At 44.8% G+C, this 25,660-nt stretch overlaps 1 protein-coding gene and 2 long non-coding RNA genes across 4 annotated transcripts; 1 reads left to right on the forward strand and 2 right to left on the reverse strand.

Annotated features, from left to right (window-relative positions):
* Window positions 1-11,308: 11,308 nt before the first annotated feature.
* On the reverse strand, window positions 11,309-16,998 carry PLEKHF1 (pleckstrin homology and FYVE domain containing 1). 2 transcript variants are annotated; one of them, XM_026042430.1, is made up of 2 exons: window positions 16,984-16,998; window positions 11,309-12,465 (listed from the first exon to the last, which is right to left on the reverse strand). In XM_026042430.1, the coding sequence occupies exon 2, from the start codon at window positions 12,451-12,453 to the stop codon at window positions 11,632-11,634; it is 822 nt and encodes a 273-aa protein (XP_025898215.1). In that variant the 5' UTR covers window positions 12,454-12,465; window positions 16,984-16,998; the 3' UTR covers window positions 11,309-11,631. The 2 variants fall into 2 exon arrangements, with proteins under 2 accessions (XP_025898215.1, XP_025898214.1); XM_026042429.1 differs by lacking the exon at window positions 16,984-16,998 and adding an exon at window positions 15,008-15,043.
* A 2,793-nt stretch (window positions 16,999-19,791) lies between these two features.
* On the forward strand, window positions 19,792-21,140 carry LOC112949934. The gene is made up of 3 exons (XR_003249912.1): window positions 19,792-19,881; window positions 20,828-20,990; window positions 21,100-21,140. It is a non-coding gene; the product is annotated as an uncharacterized LOC112949934 (long non-coding RNA).
* A 2,976-nt stretch (window positions 21,141-24,116) lies between these two features.
* Window positions 24,117-24,925, reverse strand: LOC112949899. Its single transcript, XR_003249900.1, has 2 exons — window positions 24,875-24,925; window positions 24,117-24,747 (listed from the first exon to the last, which is right to left on the reverse strand). It is a non-coding gene; the product is annotated as an uncharacterized LOC112949899 (long non-coding RNA).
* Window positions 24,926-25,660: the final 735 nt, after the last annotated feature.

Genomic DNA, 25,660 nt, shown 5'->3' on the forward strand with positions numbered 1-25,660 from the left:
ACTAAAGCTATTAGCCTCTAATTAAAACATGAGGTTTCATCTTTACCTTTCTAGAGATCACAGAAATCTATGTATTTTTCCGGCTGTAAGCCAGAAATCAAACATTCATCATGTAATTGCACTAAGTCTGTGCTAATACTTCTCATTAAGTATGATTTATGAATTCCACAAGAGCCTAAGAGGTAAATATATAAAATTATTCTGAAGCCTGCGAAAATGAAGCCATTCCAGTTTCTTCACGTGACTGTTCAGCAGGAAGGATATATGCAAAGAAGAACATGATGGCTCTCACATTTGGTAAAGACGCTACTTTTGATCTTTTACCTTTGTGCTTCTCTCAAGTCCATGTGGTTTTCATCCCATGTCACTGCTGATGTTCCATCAAAGATAACATTTCAGCTGTCACTAGAGCAGTGTGGCTTGGTGGAAAGCCCCTTTGGCTGGGACACGGAAGACGTAGTTTACTGGGGGCTCCTCTGCTTGATTGCTGGGTGACCTTAAGTAACTCACTGTCTCTTTCCTGAATGCCTTTCACTTATCTGTCAATGGGAAATGGTGTATTTAAAAATATATATATATAGTAGTACTATTATGTAGCTAATTGGTCTTTAATCCTATAGTCAAGACATAGCATCAAAGAAGGAAGAACATAATGATGTTAGTACAGTTTCATAGCAATCAGGATGAGGAATAAACTACCATATTGTGAAACCTAGCTACTTTTTTTGTACCAGAGGACTGAAGCATGCACAGTGATGTTTGTTTTTAATTAGACCTTGCACAGGAGTGTCAAACAATGCAAATATTTTTGTATTTCTTGTATCCTGATCAGTGGGCAAGAGTGATTTAGGGTGAAATCCCTCTGATTCTTGAAGTGTGTGAGCCAATGGATAAAAGTAAAATGGAATACAAAAATATAGGTAAGTGAATTCTTCCTATATCTGTATGTATTTCTAATCTGGGTAACAGTGTCAACAGTTATTCTCTACGGGATGTAACTTTTATCTGGTAAATGATTACATTTAATAGTAATGGCTTTAACTTTTAACTTGTGTCTGCATTTATTAAAATCTCAGGATTTAACTATTTTATTCTTTTAGGCAAAAATGAGAGGACCATCTAATTTTCCTGCTTCACTCTTTCAGATTAACTCTAAACCCTACATAACCAGGTCATCCAAAAACTAATTTAAAATCTTGCTTCCTTTAGAGCAGTGAGGCGTACAAAAAAAAGCAACAGCAGAATATGCTGTTTCATCTCAGGAGAGATAAGGGGGAAGAGCAAATGCTTCAGCTCAGGAAGGGAGGGGACAGGGCAGCACAGTCTGGCAAATGCTGTCTTAGAGCAAAGACTTGCTCTAGAGCTAATACTGCATTAGAGCAAAGGCTTCCTGTTCTGTGCCTCCTCACTAGGTAACTTCCATTCATGGAGCAGACTCTGTAACTGAATTGCACTTACATTAGTTGCATGTGCAGGAACCAAGTCAGTTATAAAATGCAGGCCCTTGGATTAGTTTGGTTGGTTTCCATAAAAGGGCCTTGCTTGCTTTTTCCCAAGCTTCAGGCCATTTTCTCAAGGAATCTGTATACAGAATACTTGTTCCATAACCACAGTGAACAGCCTTCCATTCCCTGGCAGTCAGTTACATTCTTGAGGCCTTCGTCCCTTTCTGAAGTTTAACTCTGCAGGAGCCTGTGCAGCTGCTGAGCCTAATCCTTCTTTCAGTCTTTCATGTCCCCAGCCCTGGCCCTGGGGACTCGGCTGTTGACAATGGCTGCAGTGCATCCCCTTGGGTGGAGGGCGAAGATTAGCCTTGCTGTGCACGACTGAGGATAAGTCACAGTGAGGATAATAAGGAGCACTCTCATAGCGCTTTACATCTTCAAAGTGCTCTTCCGATACTAATTAATCTGCCAAGCAGCCTTGTGACAAAGGTATGTGTTTCTACTACGTGTAACTTAAACTGTATTATATTGTTATGCAATGAAACAATATTGGATAGTGTCTTCAGATAAGAATGAGGAAATCAGTTAACCAACTGCTGTCTGCTTCTATTTTCCACACCTCCACCAGATGAGACAATTTCAAAGCTGCCCCTTTCTTTTGGTTAGCTTAGTAACATCTTTAGCCTCTGGGAGCTTTTAACCCTGTCCAGAGGGCACGAGTTCAGGGCTACTAGAGCCGGGTTAAAGCTGCACCATTTGGCTTGAACTGGACAGCCCCAGTTTCTGTGCTGCTGGTGCCTTATTTTACTTACTGTATGTGCCCTTGTCACTAAGGGAAAAACAGGTCATGCTCTGTGTGCATGTGGTATGCTGACATGTCAAGAAAGAGTGGATATGCTCTATTTTAACTGCAGGACTTCAAAACCTTTCAGTGCAGCTAAGTTACCTGCCCCAGTACTCCAGCGTCTGCAGTTTTCTGTCTGCATGAGCTGCTAGCATGAACTTGAGCAATTGGTAAGTAAAAGGGTAGATCATCACATCCATGGTGGGAAGATAACTCTCATTAGACAGATATAAATATAGCTTTTGAATGACCTATTGAGGTGATTAGGGATACATTTCTTAAAATATAAGCTCAGCAGCAGATCAGAATATGAATAAGAAAGTTAGGACATGTGAGGAAGGAAAACAAGAACCAAGGCAGTAAACTTTGATATGTCACTGAGCAAATCCAGGCTGCAGGTACCTCTGGGATACTGTGCACACTCTGCTCAGTCCATCTGACTAATCCTTTTTGAGTCAGGAATGACAGAGTAGAACTAGGAAGGATGCAGAGAAAGATAATACAGTATGGGAGAACCTCTCTGCAGACAGAGATCAAATAAATAAAGCTTCAACCTGGAAAAGACACTAATGAGAACTTTAATAAAGGCTGTGAATGGCACAGAGAATAACAAGAACAATAACATTACATAAAAGTCAGGGTGTACCCATTGAAATGACTGAGGTAAAGGAAGGAATTTTTTCACACAGTGTAGAAGTGAATTGTGAAGCTTATTGGCACAGGATGTTCTAGATGCCAAAACAAAATGTGTTCAATTAGCGATTAGGCAGATTTATGGAAGAGAAGGCCAGCAAGGATTGTTAAACACGTTAGACCAGATGGAACCACCGACTTAAGAAGTCCTAAAATGTTGGCTGCCAAGAGACTAAATCTGAGCAAATATCACTCTGTTGTTGGCTCTTAGACATTTTCCCTAGCCATCTTCAGGCAGGTAAACTTCTACTCTCATTTGTTAAGGTGATTCTCATAGTTTATCCCAAGCATGTACTGAGCACACGTAACTTTTGTAGTGTTGTGCCAGCATATGTGCAAGTAAAATATGACATGTGCTGCCAAAGTAATCACAATCTGAAAACGGTACAGCACACTTCATGTTGCAAGGAAAGTTTTTCCTGTAACACGGGAAGACGTGCCCATTTGCCTTTGTGTCTGTTATCCCTTCTCAGGAATGCACCTTCCTCCCTGAAAACTTGCCAGTGTACAAACAAGTGATTAAGCAAAGCACAGCAAAACCTATCTGCAGTCAGACTTTTCATATTCTCTAATTAGATTGCAGAGTCAGCATAGAAATTAAAATGGTCTTTATTGCTTGCTCCAAACAGCCAAGTCCTTTATCATGATGTCTTCATGCCAGCTGAATCCAAATCATCAGACATTATTTTAGAAGAAGTAACAACACTCTTTTGACTCGTGCACAGGAACAGTGGAGGTTTACATTAAAATACCATCATATTATTTTTTTGTTTGACAGGAAGAAAAGTTATTTCACAGAGAGGGATTTTATGGGTCGTATACTCACTCAAAAGTTCTTCATATTTTCTTTTTGGATATAAAATGCTCTCACAGAAGTAATTAAAATTGGTGTGTTTTCCACATCTTTTTTTTTTCTTGATGTCCTTCCTGCAACTGTAGCTGGCTCTCAGCTCGCAGACATATTTGTCATGCAAGGCTTGTTCAGCATATTTGGCTAGATACATTGTGCTTTAGGAAGCTAGGAATTTTCCACGTTCCAGCATACATTCCACTGACCATAGCTATGTGAGTTTGACTCCAGGAAAATTCAGCCTCTGCAACCCAGAAGACGCATAAGCTCTCACAGGAGAGTGGGTGGGAGGCAGGGAGGGGAAAGTTCAAGTGCTGCAGGGTGGGAGGAAAAACTGCACTGGATGTGGATCAGTCTGGTTTGGCCAAAACAGCTATTGATACCACATCTGGACCTTGAAGTGCCTGTAAACTTGGCGCTCGGGAGCTGCGTTGCTCATGCTCTGTTCAGTGTTCACCTCCTCTTCCAGCACAGGGCTCTTCCCCGTCCCCCAAGTGGGAGAGGGGCTGTGATCCCCGAAGGCTCTGTGTGTTGTTCATGAATTGCCCACTCTCAATTCACCATTCCTGAGTGATGAGGAGGACACTGAAAAGGGGCAAAGCTGTATAGAGGAGCAATATTTTAGCAGAGTCGAACTTAGGATGACTAAAATGAGCGCGTGCTTTGAAATTCCTTCTGACAGTCATGTGCCGGTCTCTCATTCCTGCAAGTCTCTAGGGAGAGAAAGAGACTGTTGGTTAAAATGATGAACACTCTGTAAGAGTGTTCCTGGAATGGTAGCAGAGGTGAAGCTCTGGGAAGAGCTGTGTTTGAGCAACATGGCCCCGTGAGACTCTACAAGGCTAGCTGCATCACAGAGCCCGTTTTTATGAAGGCAGTGTTGTGGTCTAATAGAGTAAACCTGCACCACCGTGGTTCTGCTGCGTATCCAGAGTGCAGGGTAGGGAAGTGCCTCTTTGGAAATGGCAGCCTCGTGTCTAAACACTCGGCTACAAAGCAGCAGCCCTGGGTGCACGGGAGTCTTGCAAAACTCGCAGCTCTGCGGGCTGCAAGATTTCACACCCCTCTCTGTGCCGCTCTCTTTGCTGCAAAGGAGTGAAACAGAAATGAGCCGCTCTGTCAGACTCTGCAGCTGAGGCCAGGTATGGAGCCAAGATAAAAAGCTGTGTGATTAGATGGGGTATCTGAACTACATAGGCTATGAACATCATTAGGTGCTGGCATGTCTTTTCTGATAAGCTTTGGACCAAATTTATTGCATGTGCTGCAGGTATAACAATGTTGGGGAAATCCATGATGTAAATTTAACACTTGTGCTTTTCTAATATACCTCTAGCTGCTATGCTATAGAAGCACCAATAGCAGTACTGAAGTCTTGAAATAGCAAAGCAGCCATCTCTGTGTGTCATCCTGCCTTGATTAATGCCATAGCTGTTTACCAGTTGGATTTCCTAGGACCTCTCACCACCAAGGCTGCCTCCATGCAAACAGATGGCTGCAATGTGTGACTTCCCACAGGTCTGGTGGGATCTAGCGCAGAAATAAGGGTTTTTTTCCTCAGCCTTCTGGTCTGATGCCAGGCAGGCCAAGCTGTCATCAGGGTGATTGACACTGGCCCGTCACTGCTCATGTCTAGGGGCTAATGTGTCTCTGCTGCACAAACCAAAGCAGAGATCTATGTGGCAGAGGCCCTGGCAGGGTTAAGGCGCAGCTTTGCTCCTCCCTCTCCTCACTGTTGTGAGTAAATAGTAGCAGCTGTGCTTGGAGTGCGGTGGGGGTAGGTGGATCTTGCCAAGTTAGGGAAAAACAGCTCCTTGGAGGGGAAAAAACACCTGCAAGGCCTGGGTGGCTCCTCTGCAGTTCTGCTGGGATGGCTGCCTGAGGATGAAGGTGGCTCAGTGAGTGCCTTCTGCTGCTGGTGGCTGTGGCTTTTGTGCTGCTGCCAAGGATGGATGTCTGTCCTGGTCCTGACTCCATAAGGGAGCAGGGCTGGCATGTGAGACCTCTTAGAGGAATGCATGAGAGACCTTTTGACTAAGAAAGCAGTGAAATGGTGCTGAGAGGCTGCCTGGCAAATGGGATTGCTCAAGTCCCTTATTTGGAAGCGGGGAGAAAGTGTTCAGGTCTCTGAGGCTTGGTGCTGAGCAAGTCTTCCTCAGCCAGGTGGGGGAAACAGCGCTTGAGACCAGGATGCTAGCGGTTCTGATCTGCACTCTGGGCTTTATGGCTTGCACACTGTACCACACCCAGTTAAGCCATTAAATGCTGTCACAACAGTCGAGGAGAGCTGAAATGGTCCCTCTCTAAGTGCTGCTTTCCTGATGGGAAGCCCCAGGCACAGGGGTTGTGCTGCTTGTCTGCTGATATGTGGAAAGAGGAGGTGGCACGTGGACTAATGCATCGGTCCAGCAGGTGACACAGAGTTTCTCCCCCTGCACACGCGCTCACTTTCTCTGTATGTAAATACAGGACAGACAAAGAACAGCTTCTTGAATGCCAGTGGGACTGCAGTTAGTGACGATTATCCTTACAATAAATTAGCTATTTGGATAGCTGGATGAACCTGTTTTTGTGAAAAATTCAGTTAATATGGGACAGAATGTATTTGATGATTATTTTAGTTCTTTGATGCTTGGATGATCTGTTTTCACAATCAGAATACACATCCATCCCGTATCAATTAGGGCATTCATCCAAGAGATGAATTTGTGTCAGAGTAGATCAAGTATCTCTTGAATCTGGGTCTGTGCTGAATGCAGTCACAGAGGCTAATGGTTATTTGGGGGTCTGTCTTATGGGAGATTTCCTTCTGGTGGCTTTGGATGGGAGAAGGATAAAACACTGTGAAAGGCCTCAGTGTCACATTTCTTCTCTCTTTTTTTTTTTTTTTTTTTTTTTTTAATAGATGAAACTATTAAGACTTTTGCTTTACCCCTATATGTAGTTATTCTGATTTAAGGAGGAGAAAAAAAAAAAGTGACCTTTTCAGTTGTTCTCCATTAGAGAAAGAGAGGCCTGGCTGGCCTTGAGCTAATGTTTTTCCCTTCCCAAATCCTGTTTTTCTAAGGCTTCTCACCAAAACGTATTGTTTTTAGGATAAAAGCATAAGGAGAAAAGATGCTTTCATGAAAATAGGAACCAAGTGTTCTCTAATCAGAAATAAGGCTAGACAGAGCTGTGAGGAGCGTTCCACCAGGCGAGCCCTGGGACCCCGGCAGTGCAGGGCTCCTGGCTGCGCTGTGGAAGCCGGTGCTGGAGCATCCTCTGCGGAGCGGGCATGCACAGCCATGGCAGGACCGTGCAAGAGAGGGCACAAGGCGGGAGTGCTTCCTAGGAACCACATCTTACGGTTAGCTGCTTCTTTTTCTACCCTTCCTATTATAGAGAACTGGAAACAGATTGTGTAACTTGCTATTGTTGCCTGTGAATTGCTGTCCAAGAGGCTTATGGAAAACCTGCTTATGACTTATTTCCATTTCTGTGTCTGACTGGAAAGAAAACAAAGTGCCAACTTCAAAGGGAGTTCTCACTGTTACTCAGCACTAGCTGCTGATTCCCTGCCTGCCTGTTCTCCGTTGGTTGCCGTTCCAAGAACTGAGCACTGACTGCTCTTTCTCTTGGGGGTTTTACGGAATGATGTTCAGGCAGGAGAGACTCTTTCTCACACACGTGTGCAGCCCTGTGATTTCCCCTGCACATGACGTGCAGCAGAAACCAGACCAGGCTGTTTGTTGCACCCTGTGCTTCACCTCATGATGTGGAAAAAGGAACTCACCAGAGACCTCTGATCTCCCCTTTCATAGGGATTTGGGAAAACTAGGCCAGTGTGGCCTTCCCTATGGGTGGAAAGATTGGAGTGGTCACTGCTGGCACTTGGGGAGCTATGTGATCTCCTACCTGTGTTAGGAGTGGGCTGGACTAAGCTTCCTCTCTGAGCCAGCTTCCCTTAACCAGTGCTCCTGGTTGCTGCTTTGGTTGGGGAGGTCCATTCTGGTCATCCACATTAGTGAATCGTATTTGGCACAAGCTGAGGAGCTCGCTCGGAGCCAACAGGGAATTCCATCCCAATCCCTGGGACTCGGCCCCGAGGCTCTGGAGAGCATCTCCAGTGCTCAGGTCATGGTTGGTTGGGCAATTGTTTGTTGGAGCTCTTTTGCAATCCTGTGTCCTCTGTGGAAGTGACTGTAAATGCAGTTTAACTTCCTCTTTCTCTTAACTCCTTTCTTAAATATCTAAGGCTTAGAGAAGAAAAAGTCAGAAAATAGAAGCCTGTGTTTTCTGTTTGAGATCAAGCTCAGCCCTCTGTGCTAAGGTTTTGGCCCTCTGTGCTCATCAGTTCATGTTGTTGACCAAAATACTCAAGATGAAGAAAACAAAAAAGAGCCTTGTAACAGTAGAGAATTGAAGAGACCATGGGCTGTAGCAGAGCCGAAATTCCTTCCTGGATAAACTGTTTAAGTAGCTTGGAGCAAGAATTTGACAGTGAAACTGGCTCATGTTAACGTTACTGCCTTAGCGAGTTTGGGAACGGTGCTGAGTCAGCACCGTGCACTTGACTTTGTGGTTCTTTGGCTTTACTCCCAGGAAGGCTGAGCACACGGTTTTTGTTGAAGCTCTTTGACCCTTTCTTTACAATCAAATCTAATCTCTGAGTTACCTTTCATTCTGCTTTTGGGATTGGCTCCCACAGTAACAGCATTTTCCTTATCCTATTGACTTTACAGAGCTGATGTGGATTCCGTCATTGCATGGCATTCAGCTCCATTTTCCTATCATTTTGCTGGAAAATCCTCAGCAATTTCAGCAGCTCTGGTGTTAAAATTCCAGTTTTGCCTGTCCCTTCAAATGCAGTTGCTCTTCTGGATGCATTATTATCCTTTCCTTGGCAAACTTTAACAAATCTCCAGTAATAGATTTATGCGGCTTTAAAAACAACAAAAAATAGGAAATGCCCTATTAATACACTGGAAATAGAACGGAATCAGGCTGGAAGACTCCAAAATGGGCTATAAAAGCACAAACAGTGATGTAAAACCCATGTGTTCAGCAGGCTGTAAGCCAGGAGTCCCAGGCTCTAATCCCAGTGCTGAGCAGCCATGCTCAGCTAAGAAAACTAAAAAGCGGAAGGAAAAAAAAGAGGAGACTTTGTTTGAATTTCCTCATCTTTTCCTAGGCAGACTCCTCTTACCATGCAGATTAACAATTTAGGACTCACAGGTTACTTAGACTTTCCATGTGAAGTGTCCTCTCAGATCTCCTCCGGCCCCAGCCTCTGTGGAAGTCCATGGATATGCAAGTACCAATGTGCACCCTAGCCCCAAAATGCTACATTCAGACTGATACTGAAAATGCCAGTGTTGGAGATGGTAACTAGTCACCCTTTTACTCAAGTGTCACAGCTTTTGACTCTTCTCCATACCTGCTTTCTGTAAGAAAGCGGAAGGTGAGGCTTGCTGGAAGATCTCTGCATTTCAGGAAAGGCCATGAACTACCACATGCACAGAAAGTATTTATTTATTTATTTATTTATTGATTGATTGATTCTGACCAGGAAAAGGTCTTGCTCTATAAGAAGGCATTTTTTATCACTAAGAGAACTGTGGAGTAGATTGAAAACTGGAATATATTTCTGAACCAATTACTGGGAGGGAAATGGGAGTTTTGCTGGTCTAAGGAGTACAGAACTGAGACTTAAGTATGGAAGCTTATTCAACAACTGTGCTATTTTTGGCTTCTGAACTGTTCGAATGTCTGTTTATTTTTAAGGTCGTTTTCTGTTTGCATTTCATATACACCCTTCTGGTGGGTGGGAGACATTATAAAAACAATCACTGCTCCTCAGAGTTATGCACTGAACTATAAGAGGGATGGGAAAAGCAGAGCTTTGTGTACTTACTACTTTAAAAAACAGAAACATCTGTTTAGGTCATGAAGTTTGTTGACCCACTCTAAGCTATGTCCCCACCGGAAAAATACCATTTCTATTAACATAAACTACTGCAGAGGATTGCGAAAGAATTGGAAAACTTGGTCAGATGAAAGAATGGGATAAACAGAAAGGAAGCATCAGATTTAGCAATTCTTCACTCATATGCACCTTAAAATAGCAAAGGGAAGACCAGAACATTCATTCCATGACTGAGGAGTTTCTGAAAAATCAGAATTCATGCTGGGCTAGCCACACTTAAATCAAAGCATGTGTACTGTTTCTTAAGACTCTTGTTAAAAAACCACACACTGTTTGTTGTATTTTTTTGGCTTCCTCCTGTTGGCCATGTCTTTATTCACACTCACATAATACAAATTCATTGGACAATGGCAGTTTACAAAAAAGTAACAATGATTATTTTAAACATAAATTTAAAAACCTCAGTCTGGCCATTTGGCATGCAATGCGGCAGTTGAACCAGATAATGGTAAGGAAACGGCTCGCAACATTGGAAGCATACTCTCAGCCTTGTTCCTTTTCCAGAATATAAAATACATAGTACAAAAATATACTAAGAAATAATTGAGATTTTGTTGTATAAATGTCTGCTGCAATACAATTGCTGTTGTCTAACTTTCAGTATATTTATTCCCACACTATAGTAGGATAAAATATTTGAGTAAAAATGGTTTATTTTTAACCTGACATGAACTTAAAAGTTCAAATTAAGTTAACTATAAAGTCTTAGGCTCTAGTCCTGAGAAAAACCACAGTCAGGATCTTAACTTGAACTCGGTGAGACTGATACAAGTGAGATGAGCACACCTGTAAGCATCCATTTCCCTCGGGCCTTGCTCGGGAGGCAAGTAGAAGGTGAAATGCTGCACCTCATAATATCCTATTTTAAGGCATTTTCTGGATCTTCCTTCAAGACTTTTAGCAGCTCTCCTTCCATGGGCTATTCTTTTATTTTAAGTTAAACAAGACTTTGGTAATCTGGTGAATCCACCTATTTTGAGATCTGCACTTAGTTTAGTCAACTTCAGGAAGCCTCCTCCTTATCTCATTCCTCCACGTTAAAATCTTATCCACCCTCTTTTCTCCTCCTCCTTTTCTGCTTACCTGTCATCACCAAAATTGCTTCTTTCCACAAGAGAACTGAATGTACCAGCACTTTGCAAAGGCTGCTCTCATCAAGCCTCATATGACCTCTCTGCATTCAGAGCACAATTTCCGTAGTGTTTCCAAGGTTCAGAAAACCTAGCGTAGAAACCAAAGCCTGTGCTTATCTTGCCATACAGAGATGAGAAGCTGTCCAGTTGGGCTTGTACACTTTCAATGAGATTTTTTTAAAGTAGATGCTTAAGGAAAATGCCAGCCCTGGAAGTTCTCTTTTCCACAAAGAAAACAGAAAACAGGCATCAAAAGCAGCAGGTCCCATCTGGAGGTCCTTTAAGCTAAGACAGACAAAAACTCTTACCTAGCAGACAAGCATTTTTAAAATCAATCATTTCTTGCTCCTTTTCCTTCCAACAGCAGATCTCAAAACATTTAAGAAAATAAGTTAGTATTGCTTCATTTTTGCAGACAGGAAAACTAGGGCACAGAAGATGAACTCATTTGGACCAGCACTGATCTTCAGGTCTCATCTACCTTAGTCCTTGCTCTTCACTAAGCTTGTGTTATATGACACAAATTCTCAGAATTACCAAAGGCAACTTCCCATCCCTATCCCCAAAACAAATAGCATAAGCAGAGGCCAAAATCCAGCTTCCCAGGCATGGCCTCCACAGAAAATATTAAGAAGGACATGCATTGGAGGCTGGAAGTTGGCTTCCCAGTTTCCAAATGCCACTTGTTCCCAAGATGGTCAGCTATGGAAAGATGACCAAGATACTTCTGAGGTATAAAACTCTGTGTCTGCTGGCCATTGGTCTACTTTGTCATCATCAGATTTGTCACTGTCATCGCCACTAGAAGGTTCGAAGCCGGGCATGGCAGCGTGGAACTGCTCTGGCTGCCTGAGTCCGGCCTCCGCCTCCTTCTTCTTTTCAGCCAGTAGCTGTCTGTAGCACAGGTTGCAGACCCTCAGCGGCTTGGGGGAGAGCCGTGGCATCAGGAACCTCTGCCTGGAGCAGTCTCCGCACACGACGAAGCCACACTTGCGGCAGTGGTGCCTTCGCGTGAGTGTGGAGAACTTGGTCTGGGTGCAGCGCATGCAGATGTCTGTTGCCTTGTCCGGGATCCACGGGGCCGCGTGCTCGGTGGAGGGCTGCCGGCCCGTCTTTGTCAGCAGGTGCCTGATGCACTCCTCCAAGTGGCTGATCCACTCCTTCCTCTCTGTGAGGGAGGCTGCAGAAACCACAAAGGACTTCTTTGAGGTTTTGATCATCCAGCGGTTCTTCATCTGCAAGGTGTCTGGCAGAGTCTCCAAAGTGACGTCTTCAAGGGGAATGATGTGCTGGGAATTGTACTTCCTTTTGTTGATCACTATGCTCCCGTACACGAGGATGTCATTGAAAAGGAAGAATATCCGAGGCTTGGGTTTCTTGCGGCATTCTTTGGTTAAAATCCCTTCCCCTAAAAGGACCCTTCCTGGCACAGCTAGCGGCTGCCCAGATGCTCCAAAGCAGTTTTCCACGGCAGCAATACGCTGGCTGTTGATCTCCGTGTTTACAAGGTGGTCCACCATCTCCAACTCGCTCTGCAGAGAGGAAGAAAACGGAAGTGGTGAAGCTGCACCAAACCCTGGCACCAGCAGGAGACCAGCGAGCAAACTCACCCAGGTGAGAAATTTCAAAACTAAACTGAGATTACGATTAATCTCTTCTTTGCTCTTTACTGTGGAAAATTACTTTTAAAAAGTAATAAACACAAGTTTCCAACCTGCTTTAGTGGCTAGCTAAAGTTGTTCAGTTTAAAGCAAAGCAAGCCCTCTAATGCAGAATTGCTTGTTCCAGTACAGCCTTTTCTATCCGTAAAACTGTGTTCCCATCAGAGAGAAAGCAGGTTGCTCTGACACACCTTTTAGGTGGTACTTTTATGGTTATGGAAATTAGTTGCACAGGAGGTACTGTAATGGTTTGAGGATCTGGGCACGTCTCCTTGCTGTGCCTGCCCTCCCAGTGCGGGCCTCGTGCTCGTGCGCTCAGCTAACGGGTTGTAGGTGGCTGCATGTGCAGGGAGGAAACCCATGCTCTTTGGAGCAAGTCTCCCATTTCTGGCTCTGCCATTTGGGGCCAGAGCCAAGGTAACGTTTTAGAAGAAGGGGCTGGGATGCTCTGTTGTTTGTTGCCTCTCCTCCTTGAATGACGAAGGAAATTAAAAAAAGCACAATCCACGTGAACAAACCTGTGGGAGCCAACACCTGCCTCCATTACCCCAGCTATGTTTGGGCATGGGTGCTTCCAGTTAAAACATGCATCATTTTGAAAATGTCCTGACCTCTGCTGAAGGAGAAGTAGAAGAAAGCAGGCTCATCCTTCCTTATACCATTATTTTCCTAGGACCTAGATTTTTTTAAAAACATACAGATACTCTGAAGCAAAAGCAAATATTTTGCTATCCCTGGTTTCTAGGAAGGAAAGCAATGTTTGCAAGTTGATTTTTTTTTTTTTTTGCCCCTAATTCCTTCTGTGTTTAATGGTAATACCCCAAGACCATACTGGCTAACATCCACGAGAAAGTGAGTCATTTCCTCTTAAAGCGAGGTAGTTCAGCGATCACGAGGTAGCTCACAGATCACAGGAATGTGTGTAGCCCTAGTTTCTATTAGCACTTCATAGAATCACTAATACAGAGCCCCTGTCCAGAAGTTTCTTCCCATCCTATTTGTACTGAAGCTTTACAGCTGTGAAATGTTGGAACCCAGATAGGAAGAGGATACCATGCTGAGTCCTGTGTCTTTGGGATAATGATGATTTACATTCTTGTCTTGCCCTTCACCCCAAAGCACTTCTTCAGACTGCTAGAAGGGAAACCACAGAGTAGCTGCTCGAGGTTGCTGCACGCTGTTTATCTCTTGCCCCAGCCATTTAACAGAGTGCTTAATTCTTCTGAGTCGTAAGAGTATTTTTCTTTGGAGCTGGTCAGGACGTGCTGAATTTCCCTGCTGTCTGCAGAAAGTTGAGGCACTGGTTTAGCCCCAGGAGGAAACCTCAATGAAATGACCCGATCTGCAGAAACAGCTTTCACCAAGAAGAGTTTTGTGGCCACTGCTTCTAAAAAGCTGGCGCCTGTGACTGCATGTCAAAGGGATTTCATGTTAATCCACAGAGACAGCACCCTCGGCAGCACAGGGCCTTGTTGGGAGTCTGCCAGAGCGCGAGCATTGCCTGCGCCAGCCCCAGCTACTCCGTGACGATCGGTCCCAGAACAACCTTACATGACTTTCTCTGATCCTGACATCCTAAGGTGAATATGAGCTGACAAGGCACTAGGAGAACAAAAACCATGGTCTCCCTCAAACAGAAGGGATTGAGAAGCAGTTCTGCGTTCCTTCTGCAAAGATTTTTTTCTTCAGGGCACCAGAAGCACCAGATAGATTTGATGGAGTTGGACAGGACTGAGTATATTCACTCATGCACGTCTTTCAATATGAAATGCAACTTAAAATTAACAACAATGTACATATTTACAACAAGAAGCATCAAAGAGTCAGTAGCAGCATAAGAAACCACCTTTAGAAGAAGTCAGAGAAATGAGCAGCTCTGGAGTAAGGAGGTGTTTCTGAAAGCTTTGTGCTTTCTGAGGAACAAATGGAGGGAGAGGAGGAGGCCGGCCTTGGCATGCTGAGCGCAAGAATGCGCCCGTGCCCCACTCCCTGGAGAGCAACGCTGAGCCAACAGCCTGTAGTCACGAGATGCTCATCATAAGCACTGCTCTGAAGAACCAGATGTGGAAGGGTGGGATTAGATGAGCAGTGGCTGAAGTAATGCCCTAAAGAACCTCCCATTTCAATACACATATTCAGGAGCTATATGAAGGAATTTATTATTTGTTGTCAGGAGAGGAGAAAGACTTCATTCCCCTCTGCGATTTGCCAGCCTGACTGGATCCATATATTGAGGGAGAGGTTCTGCTACAAGATCTACATACAAGTCTATTTTGGGTTGCACAGTGCAGCACTTTCTTTTTCCCCTCCCTCCTAATTGCACAAAATTGGGCCATAAATGGGCTGAAGTATAGGGGAGCAAAATACAGTCCACAGCTGTAAACTCCCTCACTTCAAATAGTTGGAGTTTTACCTATGCTGGGATGTGTTGTCCTCAGGTTTCTTACCAAGAAAAGCTTGGACAGGGCGGGTTGTAAGGAAAGGAACACTAAAAAGAAAAGAGGAAAAAGAAGACGAGAAATTACAGGTTGGAAAGCTTGGTGTGGAAACACATCAAGTGCAACAAAATACTTTTTGGCACCAGCAACACCAAATGGGATAAACCAAAGCTGTTATTCCTGCTCTCTTCAATGTCAGCAAATGACATTTGGGTTTGACCACCATTGTGCTGTCACCTCTCCCCCTGCCACGGTAAGCGTTAAGGACTGTGGGGGCTCTGCAGGACTTGCAGGGAATTAAATGATTTGAGGAAGGTTCTGTATATGCCGTGGTTAGAGGCCTAAAGGAATAGCCATATATAAAAGAAATTGTTTAGGAACTCCTATGTACTGCTGTGGCTAACTTCTCAGTTATTAATGCTTCCAGATTAGAAAGCCCCAGCTCTTTACATAAGATCGCATCTTTCAGTTTTATTCTTTGTATTTTAGAAGCGTGGTCCACACTTCCAAGCGTGTGTGGTGCCTGGAACAACTCTGTTCTTAGAGCTTTCCATGTACCGGCTCTTAATGGTGATAAAAAGGGTGTCAGCAAAGAGCCAGAAAATGTAAACCAGCTCATTTTCAAACATGAGTGTGATCAAGATTTAACTCCACTTGATTTATTTTGGTAGACATTTTTGTTTGCTTATCCAAGTTTGTTCTGCCAGGTCAAAAGGATTGTGGAAGTTACTAGGTAATACACATATTGGCACACTTACGACAGAGGCTTGTGTGATGTTACCTTTTTATGTTTGAGGGAGTTGGTTTAAATTTCATTTCAGAGTGTCAACTATCTATAACCATCAAACAATAAGCCCAGGACTATATTAATATTTTAATTTAATATAATTATAATTTAATATTTTGCACACTGGTGCAAAAAGAAGAGGTGTCCTAGTGAGGGCAGGAGGATGCGCTTTACTAGTGTTCTACTTTTAGGACAGGGGTTTCTGGCAGGGCATAGAAAAGTTGTTTCGTTTTGTCACGACATGCTGGCTCTCGCATGCAATCAGTCATCACACTGTGAACATATAGCTCGGTGAACATGACTGGTATTCAAGGGGAAAAAATACCCCATTTCTTCCGTGTACAACTCCAGGAGTCAGTTACATCTTCTAACAATGAGCACTTGGTAACTTGTGCTAATAAACAGGCAGCGCATTTCAACTTAAGCTCCTGGGTCAGTGAGTCGGGTATGTTTTTCAAGCCTGTATGTATCTAAGGTGGGTGGCTTTGGTGAAGATCCTTGTTTGCTGCTCCACCCACTGTCCTTCAGTCCTTGCTGTCAAACCAAAGTGACAGTCCTGGTTTTCCTTGTATACCTAAGGCAAGGGATGGCCCATAGGATCAGGTGTGGAGGAGGGATCGGCAAACCAACCAGCGGAAAATGCCCGGGGCCTTCAGCCTCTCCAGGATCCTGCACGAGCCGCCCCTTCCCGCCGGGCTGCCCCTTCCCGCGGGGAGCTCGAGATCCCGTTCGGTACCTGGGAAGGCTGCGCCGGCCCCGCATGGAGAAGGGCTGGCGGGGCAGGAGCTTCCCGCGTGCTGCGGGGCGCGCGGGACCCGAGCGCATCGCTCCGCTGCGCGGGGGCTCCGCCAGCACCAGCGCGGCCCGCTCGGGACCCCGAAGCGACTCGCGGGCTAAGGGCTCCAGCAGCCGCGGCCGGGCCCGGCGCTGCACAGCGCGGCTCCCGGACGAGTTACTCGCTCCGGTGGCAAAACGGCGCGGCGTGCGGTACTTGCTCCAACCGGGACGGAGCCAGGGCGCTCGTCTCCTCGGTGCCGCTTGGCTCCCCAAAACGGATCCCCCGGCCGCCGCGCAAGGCCCGGAGCGGCGCAGACTCGGCGCCTTCACCGGACAAGTCTCTTTTTTGCCCCGAGGGAAGAGGGGGTCCCGCGGTCGCGCCCCTACCTGTGCGCGCAGCACCCGCCGCCTCCGTGCGCCGCTCCCCGCGCCGGCCTCGTCCCGCGGGCCCTGGCACCGCCCCCGCGCGCGCCCGGCCAATGGGCGGCCGGGGCAGGCGGCGCGGGGCAGGCGGCGGCGCCGCTAGGGGGAGCCGTGGTGCGGCACGGGGCGCCGCCTCCCTCCCCCTCGCGCCCACCCCTCTCTTCTCCGGGGGGAGGGAGGCGGGAAGCGGTGTGGGGAGCCGAGGGGCCGGCGCTGGGGCTTCCCGGGACAGCCCGGCCGCTTCCCGGCTGCCTCTCGCCGCCTCTGGGCCGCATTCCGCGGGGCCCGCGCTGCCGAGCGCCGCACGCGTCTCCCCGTCGCGCTCAGTGGTGTGAGCTCAGTGAAATGGCTGTTTCCCGAAGTTTCTGCGCGAGCCCTCGCGGGAGCTGCAGCCCGCCAGGTGCCTGTGCCTAAAGCCTCAAAGTATCTGTGGTTTGGAGGGTTTTTTTTTTTTTTTCTTTTTTTTCACTCTTTTCCCTTGGAAGATGCCGCGGGATGGACCCAGGTAGGCCACGTTCAGGGAGATGGCTTTCGGAGCAGGGGAAGCGGCCGGCCCTCGTGGGCTCCCAGCGTTGCCCCATGCCCAAGGAAGAGCTCACCCAACCACCCAGGCCAGGACACCGCGCCTGGGGAGCCAGTCCTGGCCAAAATGTGCAAAAGTAACTGCAAATGCACAAAGCCCTGAGCTAAACATGTCAGAAGTTGCCTTAGGTGCCAGAATGATTCACATTTAGCCAGTCACAGGCTCTTAAGTTGTTTTTTTCCCCCTTCACGTGCTGTAACCATTTTGAATCCGCTGCCCGGTTACCCTTTCCGTGGTGTTGGCTGGGGACTCTTGTCCCCATGCCCAGCTGCGGCCGGCTCACCTGGGCAGCGACAGGGACGTGGTGGCTGAGCGGAGCCATGGGCTGCTGCTGCCACTCGCCTCTGGAGGTGGTTTTTGCTTCCTCCCTCCTCAAGTCATCAAAGGTCCAGGTGCGTTCGGGCAGCTGCTGCCCAGGCCGAGGGAAGCCTCCAAGTATGTGCTGTGCCTCCTACTTTAACTAGTTGCCCTTGAGAACTGCTTTTTTGTTTTTCGTTTTAGTTTTGGAAACTGTCACATCCTAGTTTGAATGCCTTAAAATACAAACTCAGAGTTCACCCAGTAACAGCTATTTGATAGGCAAACTCAGGAGCTCTTTTTTTTCCCCCAAGTTGTAAAAGTTAAATGTTTGTGAGACCACTCAGAGAAGCTGCAGTCCAAATTACCAGCTTTTAAAATCTTTTTACCTTTCTCTGGTTGTATTATCTGATCTATTACCTCTGGCATTTTCTCTGAAACTGCTTGTTTCTCAGTAGCAGAAATATCTTGCCCAATTGGGATGCTATAATTTCAAAGCAAGTAAGGGAAACTGCAGCTGCTCAGGCTGAGTCAGCCAAAGGTAAACTCTACAGGGGAGAAAATGGCTCTTTATTATCTTCTAGTGGAGAAGTTACTATCACAGCCTGCAGGAAAAGATTAGGTTATAATAGTAACAAAAACATCTGCTAAATTCTGAGCACAGTGTATGCTTAGTGCATGTCTAAACAAAACAGACATTTTATAGAATTATTTTGAATAGAACTCAGTTTTTGAGGTTCAGTTTAGGATGGAAGGAATCTCCCATGGTCATAGGGTAGCTGGTGATTTTAACTAACTGTGGAGATTCAGTGTTACTCAAGGTTTTGTCCAAATGAGTTTGGAACTTATTACTTAATGAGTGAGTAAGTCAATGTGTTCATTATACCAGTTACTTAAAAGAGTGAATAATCTCTGTCCTATGTTCTTGTCAGTGTCTGGAGGGATGAATATTTATCTGATCTAGCTCCCAGTGGAGCTGAGATCAGCTGAGATCAGCTGAGATCTGCTGAGATCTGCCCGTTTTAGGAATTTTTGGATTGCTGTAATTGATTTGCATCTCTGCTAGCCCTATCAGCACAGCCTCATATGTATCCTTGAAAAATGAGGTGCTTCAAAGTCTGAGTGCAAAAAAATAGATTGATGCACCTCTCTGTCAGTACAGATTTAAAATCTGGTCTAAAAATGTCACCTTGCAAAATATCAGTTCTAAGGATTGGGCTGGAGCAGCGGCAGACAGACCAGCTTGAGGGTTGTTGTGTCCACGTGGCTTCTCCTAAACTCAAATACCCAAAGCTGCTCACGTTTTGAATTATTCCTAGGAATCTGGCTGCAGAATGATTGTCAGAGTGATGAAAATATTCCTGAAAGCAATTCTGAGATGTACTTATCCCTCAGCCTTTCATGTAAAGAAATATTATACAATAAATATCCTTCTCTCTTTTTAACATTGTGGCTGTATTTTGTACATGTTCAGAGCTTTAATCTTAGTGTCTTGAAGTACAGCATAAATTCTAATAACCATGTGGTGCTTTATACCCTTTCTACAGATAGTAAAGCTGAAACATGGAGAGTTAGATAAAGTCACGTGCAGCTCAATCACTGAAGTGGATGATCTGCCATCATGTTCAACATCAGACCAGCTTCAGCTCAGCATGAATTACCAGGAGGATGAGAAGAACTCCCGGAGCTCCTGACTCACTGCCCTGTGTTCCTCACCGTAAGGTCGAATCCCAGCTCAGAAATCTCATTCATCACTGAAATTACAAAAGTTACTGTATGCAAAGAGCACAAAAACACTCACATTTGCAGATTGTAAAGTTGGAAGTTTGTGTCATGAGAGTGTTGGTATTTGCTGTGTGTGGTTCTTCCTTTCACAGGCCTTCAGCACTGTTTCTGCTGGTTATGTGTACCCAGTGCTTGGCACAGTGCCCATCATATAAAGCTGCGACTGAGGTGCTCAATGACCAGCCACAACCACAAAGGTAAATTGTGCAGGCTAAATTTAAGTGCTGTGTAAAACTGTGTTATACAAGTGGTTGTCAATGCACAAACCAATTCTATTTTTAGGCTCTATGCTTGTGTTTGTACTAAGGCTTGGCAGTTGTCTGCACATCTCAGTACTGTCAAGGGATAAGGTATTTTTCTTGTTTCTTAATTTTCAGTGATAAATAGCAGTGGTGAAACATAGTGGGAGGGAGGAATGCTAAGGATTTGCCTAGTAAGCCAATTTCAGTTTTAATAGCTTGTTGTATTCACAGTGGCCTGTAACGGTAATTACAGAAATGGAAAGAAGATCTGATCTGAAGCTGAATTTTGGATCAGCATGAAACATGTGATTTCATTTAGATTCCCCCTTTTAAGTCTAAAAATACTATGGACGTTTCATCACTGAATAGCTTTTTATATGAAGCCATCAGTGTGTATTGTGGTACCAGATAGAGGATTCCTAAAACACGAAATTTGAAAACTTTAAAGCATGCACAAGCCAACTCCACCAGTTTGCACTTGTGAAATCAAGAAGGTGGGCAGGAGTGTGGTAGACTGGGCACTGATATCACTGCCACCTCTGGGAGCACCAAGAGGTGAGTGAGAACCTGCTGCCACCAAGATGTGGCCGAGTCTTCCTTTACAGCACAGCCCTGCAGCGTCCCACACCACCTGTCCTTGACCTTGCTTTGCTGAGTGCCCAGGACCACGTGTCCCATCACAGATCTGGGCTGTCTGGTTAAAAGTAGCAGCTGCGGTTTATAGCTGCAAAGTGAGCTGATCTGATCCAAGCAAGAAGGGAAGAAATGGACTTTGCTGCCTGGGGAAATCTGTTGCTGGGCAGTGAAGAAAACAAAACTTTTCCTCAAGCGAGTTTCACTTTTTGAGGAAAACAGTAAAGTCAGTTTTCCTCAAATTAATAGCTGCATTTATTCTCAACAGCCTTGGTGGACATAAACACATCCTGTGACTGACGTGCTGCAGAGATTGTGGAATAGTGCTGGAAATGTGAGATACTGCTGCGAATGTTGACACAGCTATGGAAGAGCTATGGAAGCAACGTTTCCGTAAAAAATGCCAGCATTATGAAATTGGCTCCTGTCAGGTAATAAGAGATTGTTGCAGTGTTTCAAAGGAGAACATTTTTGTCTGGGCTTCTTGGCCTGTTTTTTCTCAGGCGGTGCAACTAACTCGTGGTTCCTTTTTGTCTTCAGCAGCACATACACTCTCTGAACTTCGTGTTAGTTTTTTGAGTGGATCCATCATGTGGGTCAGTCACCTTGAGTTTGGCCATCTCCAGTCTCACACGAAGGCTGCCTGGTAAGGAGGCACACAAGGAGGAAAGCTCAGAAGTTTGCTCTATTCTGAAGATCGGTGGGTACACACAAAAGCAAGCAGTAAGCTTGGCAAACTGCCAGACCACCATCTCTGGGTGGTGTTTTTCTAGCAATGGAAGGAGGTTCTTATCAAAATATAAAAGGGGAAGGTGAAAAAGGGGTGAGTTAGAGTTCATAAGATGCCAGAACTGTGAGAAGGTGCAAATAGCCAGTGCAATGAGAAGTATAATGTTAGAGAATCAATATGAAATACATATGAGGGAAAAACATTTCTGAAAAATCTGCTGAAAGTTGGTCTAACAGAGTAATCCGTCTTTTGGGCTCGACCTTGCTCCCAAAATAATATTATTCTGTGCATATTCTTCATCTAAACTTTTTCCTTACTATTGCTGTTCTATTTAAACAGTGATCTCATATTCACAGCATACTTTTATTGCAGAAGATAAATCATAGTGAACAATTAAGTATTTCAAACACTAAACTTAGGTAGATTAGCTATTTCAAATATTAAAACAGTTGAAAAAGCACAGGAACAAGAATGTGATAATCATCAGTTAATTTAAAAAGATGTAAATGTGTTCACCTATGATCGACTGATTAGTCAAAGACACATAAGTTTCATTCAGAAGCCCTGCTTTGCACATGGATATGGCTTCTATTTACGTGAAGAACATGCTGTGGTCTCTCTCCTCCTGCTGCTCAGGTTGAGCTGTGTCTTGCTTGGAAATGTAGACTCATAGACTTGCACCCTGCCCTGCATTAGTGCCATGAAGGAGGGCATGTGTTGTGAGCGCCCTGGGCATCGGAGGAAGTTTTGTGCATTGAGTGAGTATTGCAGAGGGTTCTGTGAAAGGGGAAGGAAAAAGTAAGGAAATATTTATTTCCTTTCATGCTGTTCAAATGTAAGGGTAAACAAAAAGGCAATGGGTATTTCAAGGTGTTCTGTCGACATACTGGCCATCGAAAGGATAAACCGCAGCTTGTCTGAGAGTCCTTAGGCATGTTGGATCTTAAAAGGAGAGCTGCTGAGCTGAAAGAGGAACCACAGAGGTATCTTTTGTGGTGGAAGGAGATTCATTGCCTTTTAGAGAAACTCACTCACTGGGTTGTGCAAGGCTAGAGATGTGACAAAGACCAGAGTGCAAATAATGAGTATGAAGGATCACATCTTAATTGGAAGTGTAAAACTTGTTGTCTCTGTGAGAAGTGTAATAGGAGTGGTTTTTTTGTCCCTATGGGGACATCTGAAGGAGGAGTGGGGGACTCTGCTGTATACCGCAGGTCAAGAGACTGTGCGAAAACTGCACACCTGTGGTACCATCCCCTCTCATGGCCTTTGGCAGTGGAAGGTGCCTGCAAGAGTTAGTGTTTCCTGAGAGTTCTTCCTGGTGTACTGAGATGTGCGGAAGGCTCTAGTTTTGATTTTGTTTTTCTTCCAAAATGAAATACTTTAACCTCAACCCTGAAGAGCAGCTGGGGGAGGCAGGGGAGAGCACCACAATTTGGCTCTGTACCATGAGCCGTTTGAATTTACTAGCTTGGGAGCCCCCACAAATGCCTCAGGCCGTGCACCTCCTCATGCACCCAACTTGGGAGAATCTTTTACTACTACTGCATGCATTAGCCTTCATTAATACAATTAGCATATTTGTGATTAGAATTCATTATTCCCTACAAAAAGATAAAGCCAGTAATATATATCTCAGAATCAAATTCCTCAGCTCTTTGTCTTGGGATTGCTTTATTTTGGAGTTATTTATCTCTTTATATCTTTCCATCTCATAGAAAAAAAGGAAGCCACTTAATTGTGAAACTGTTTGGGTCAAAGAAATGCACTGAGATGATCTTTCACGCATGCTAAGTAGGTAAATTGATCTATGGGACCCACACAGCTCAGACAGCCACTCAACAGTCAAAACTGTGAACTTCATCTTCTTCAAGCACAAAAGCTACTTAGTTTCCCCATGTTGAAGACTTTTTATAATAGCAATAAGACAACTCTAGAGAGAACCATCTAATATTAACTCCAGGGAGTAATCATCTAATCACAATCTGGGGGTGATTTGAAGCACTCATCTGGACCAAATGCCTCACAACACCCCAGGAGTGGTTTTATTGCATGATAGCAGTACCCTGTTGAGCCTTATTGCTTAATTAAAAACAAATTCCCAAGTAATTTTTTTTGCCTTTCCATAAAAACACAGTAGTACATAGCATGTATAAAACATCCATTAAATGATGGTAGATGCAAATTTACGTTGTGAGATACAATCCGTTTCTTTACCACTTGGGGTTGAAGTTAAATGTAAAACCATTTCCTATAATCTGTGCACTGCTGTGTTTAGAGAGGAATAAATATGGGAAAGGGAGGTTCATTGTAGGATGCCTTGTTTTTGTTAAGTGATATGTTTGGTCTCTTTTCAAAGGAGCTCGAGTTCCCTTTGGTCTTGCAGGCACAATGGTCCATGCGCAGAGTGACGTCCTTCTCTTCCTCCCAGAGGTTTCCTCAGCTGGATGCCTTAGTGCAGTGCAGAGCTTCAGTAGGAACCCCACGTCTGCGTCTGGAATTTCCATTTCTTTCTAGGGCTCTCTATTAAGCTTGAACAGTGAAGGTGAAATATTCAGGATGCAGCTAATGTACTGTATGGAAGTGTAAAACTGCCTCTTAATTGGAAGTGTAAAACTCGTTACCTAGCACGAAGCAGATCTGGCTTAGTCCACATCTGCTGGAGCCACTTTGGATGCTGTGTTGCACAGCTGACCTCTGCCTGCACCAGGTGCCTGGCTGAGATATCTGCTTCTCCTGAAGCTTGCCTGGAGCAGCTACTGAGGCTCTGGCTGCTCTGCAGGGGACCCAGGTTGTGGAGGGAGAAGTGTGTGGAAGTTCACTTGGGTCCCCAGCCAGCAGTGCCCTTACGCTTTTACTGAGCCTTTCTGCAGCTCCAAAGTGACTCCAGAGTGCAGTGCTCCACTGAGGACATTGAGCATTATCCTTGTCTTATAGGCAGAGGAAACATCCAAAGTTTTAGTGATTGTCCAAAAAATGACAGAGGGACCTTGAATGAGACCTGAGGACATTGTTCAGATATCGTGGCAACTGAAGCTATACCTGAGCTTCAGGCCATAGCACTGAAATAAATGGAAAAAAAAGAGTTTGTGTGACATTTTCTTTAGATTAGTCACTCCGTGGCTACTTAATTAATTGTTTGAGATGTGCAAGAGCCTACAATTTTTTTGGAATAAAACCTGAGAGTTATCAATAACTAGTATTTTATTTAATGTGTGTTTTCAAGCTGCCTGGTGGCACCTGTGAATTCCAGATGGAGGAGGACACTTATCTCAAAACCTCACTCAGCATGAGCTGCAGCCGGTGTCACACACACTGTCATGTTTTCCCCAATCAGATGGTGGTTCCCCAGGAGAGGTGAGATCTGAGCTCCTGAGTGATGTATGAGCTTGTGCTGCTGGCAACAAGTCACAGGGCTCCCGCTGAAGAGGCCACACAGTCTGTCCTGTGTTTAGGTTCTGACAAAAAGAAATGTTGTATTGTTTGGTGGACCATTTGAACAGACTGTTTCCCTAACTTGATTTTTTATGTTTTTTTTTTGAGAGCTATTTAGTGATTAAGAGGTTGCAGCATTGTGCTAATTACCTGATTTAGAATAAAACTAGTTGCCATCTTCTGCTGTCCCAAACCCGGCCTGAAAGAGAGACAAACAGAATAAATATATCTGCACATTTGAAACTATTCTGTAGTCACTTGAGACACTGCTAGGGCAGGAAAGGACATGGAAAGACCTGACAGTACTTTTTAGTGATAAACTTTCTTACCTGAGAGATCTCTGCTGGCTTTGTTAGTCATTTCATGACTTTGCTTTGATTTTGACTCTCTAGGACTGGGGGCCATACAGCCAAAATAGAGCAAGGTATTGGTCTTAACAGTGAGGAAAAGAAGCTGCTCCTTACCTCTTTGGTAACCATCTGCACTGGGAAGGCTGCACCGTGCTGCTGGGATGGGCACAGGTCTCCCCAGGGGCACCAACTACTCAGTGTGTGCTGAAGGGTTTGCAGAGCACAAACCTGTCCTGTTGTCTCCTCTGGATGTGTGTTTAAGTTGTGGGACAGCAAGTAGCTATGAGATCATAACCACATTTTTTCTGCCTTAAGATGAGAAGTTAGTCTGAGATTGATGAATGATTCTGGGGTGTGCGTGATTTCGCTTAGGGATATATCCCTTCTGGAGGGAAATAGGAAGTGTGATATTTGACCAGTTGGAAATGCCTGTTTTAATTTGGTTCCATTTGCTGTTTTCATTTGATACAGAATGCAATTTGTAAAATATTTACTTGCAGTAAGTAATATTCAGTTGCTATGGAAATGCAGAAGGGGCAGGTGACATGGGGTAAGACAGCAGATTAGCTGTGCACTCAAGTGCAGT

The sequence above is a fragment of the Nothoprocta perdicaria genome, unplaced genomic scaffold (genome assembly GCF_003342845.1).
Source record: "Nothoprocta perdicaria isolate Ctin4 unplaced genomic scaffold, notPer1 scaffold_30, whole genome shotgun sequence".
Taxonomy (NCBI): domain Eukaryota; kingdom Metazoa; phylum Chordata; class Aves; order Tinamiformes; family Tinamidae; genus Nothoprocta; species Nothoprocta perdicaria.

Bases quoted from the DNA above. Each gene is read 5' to 3' on its own strand.
- PLEKHF1 (XM_026042430.1), bottom strand. From the start codon at position 12,453: ATGGTGGACCACCTTGTAAACACGGAGATCAACAGCCAGCGTATTGCT.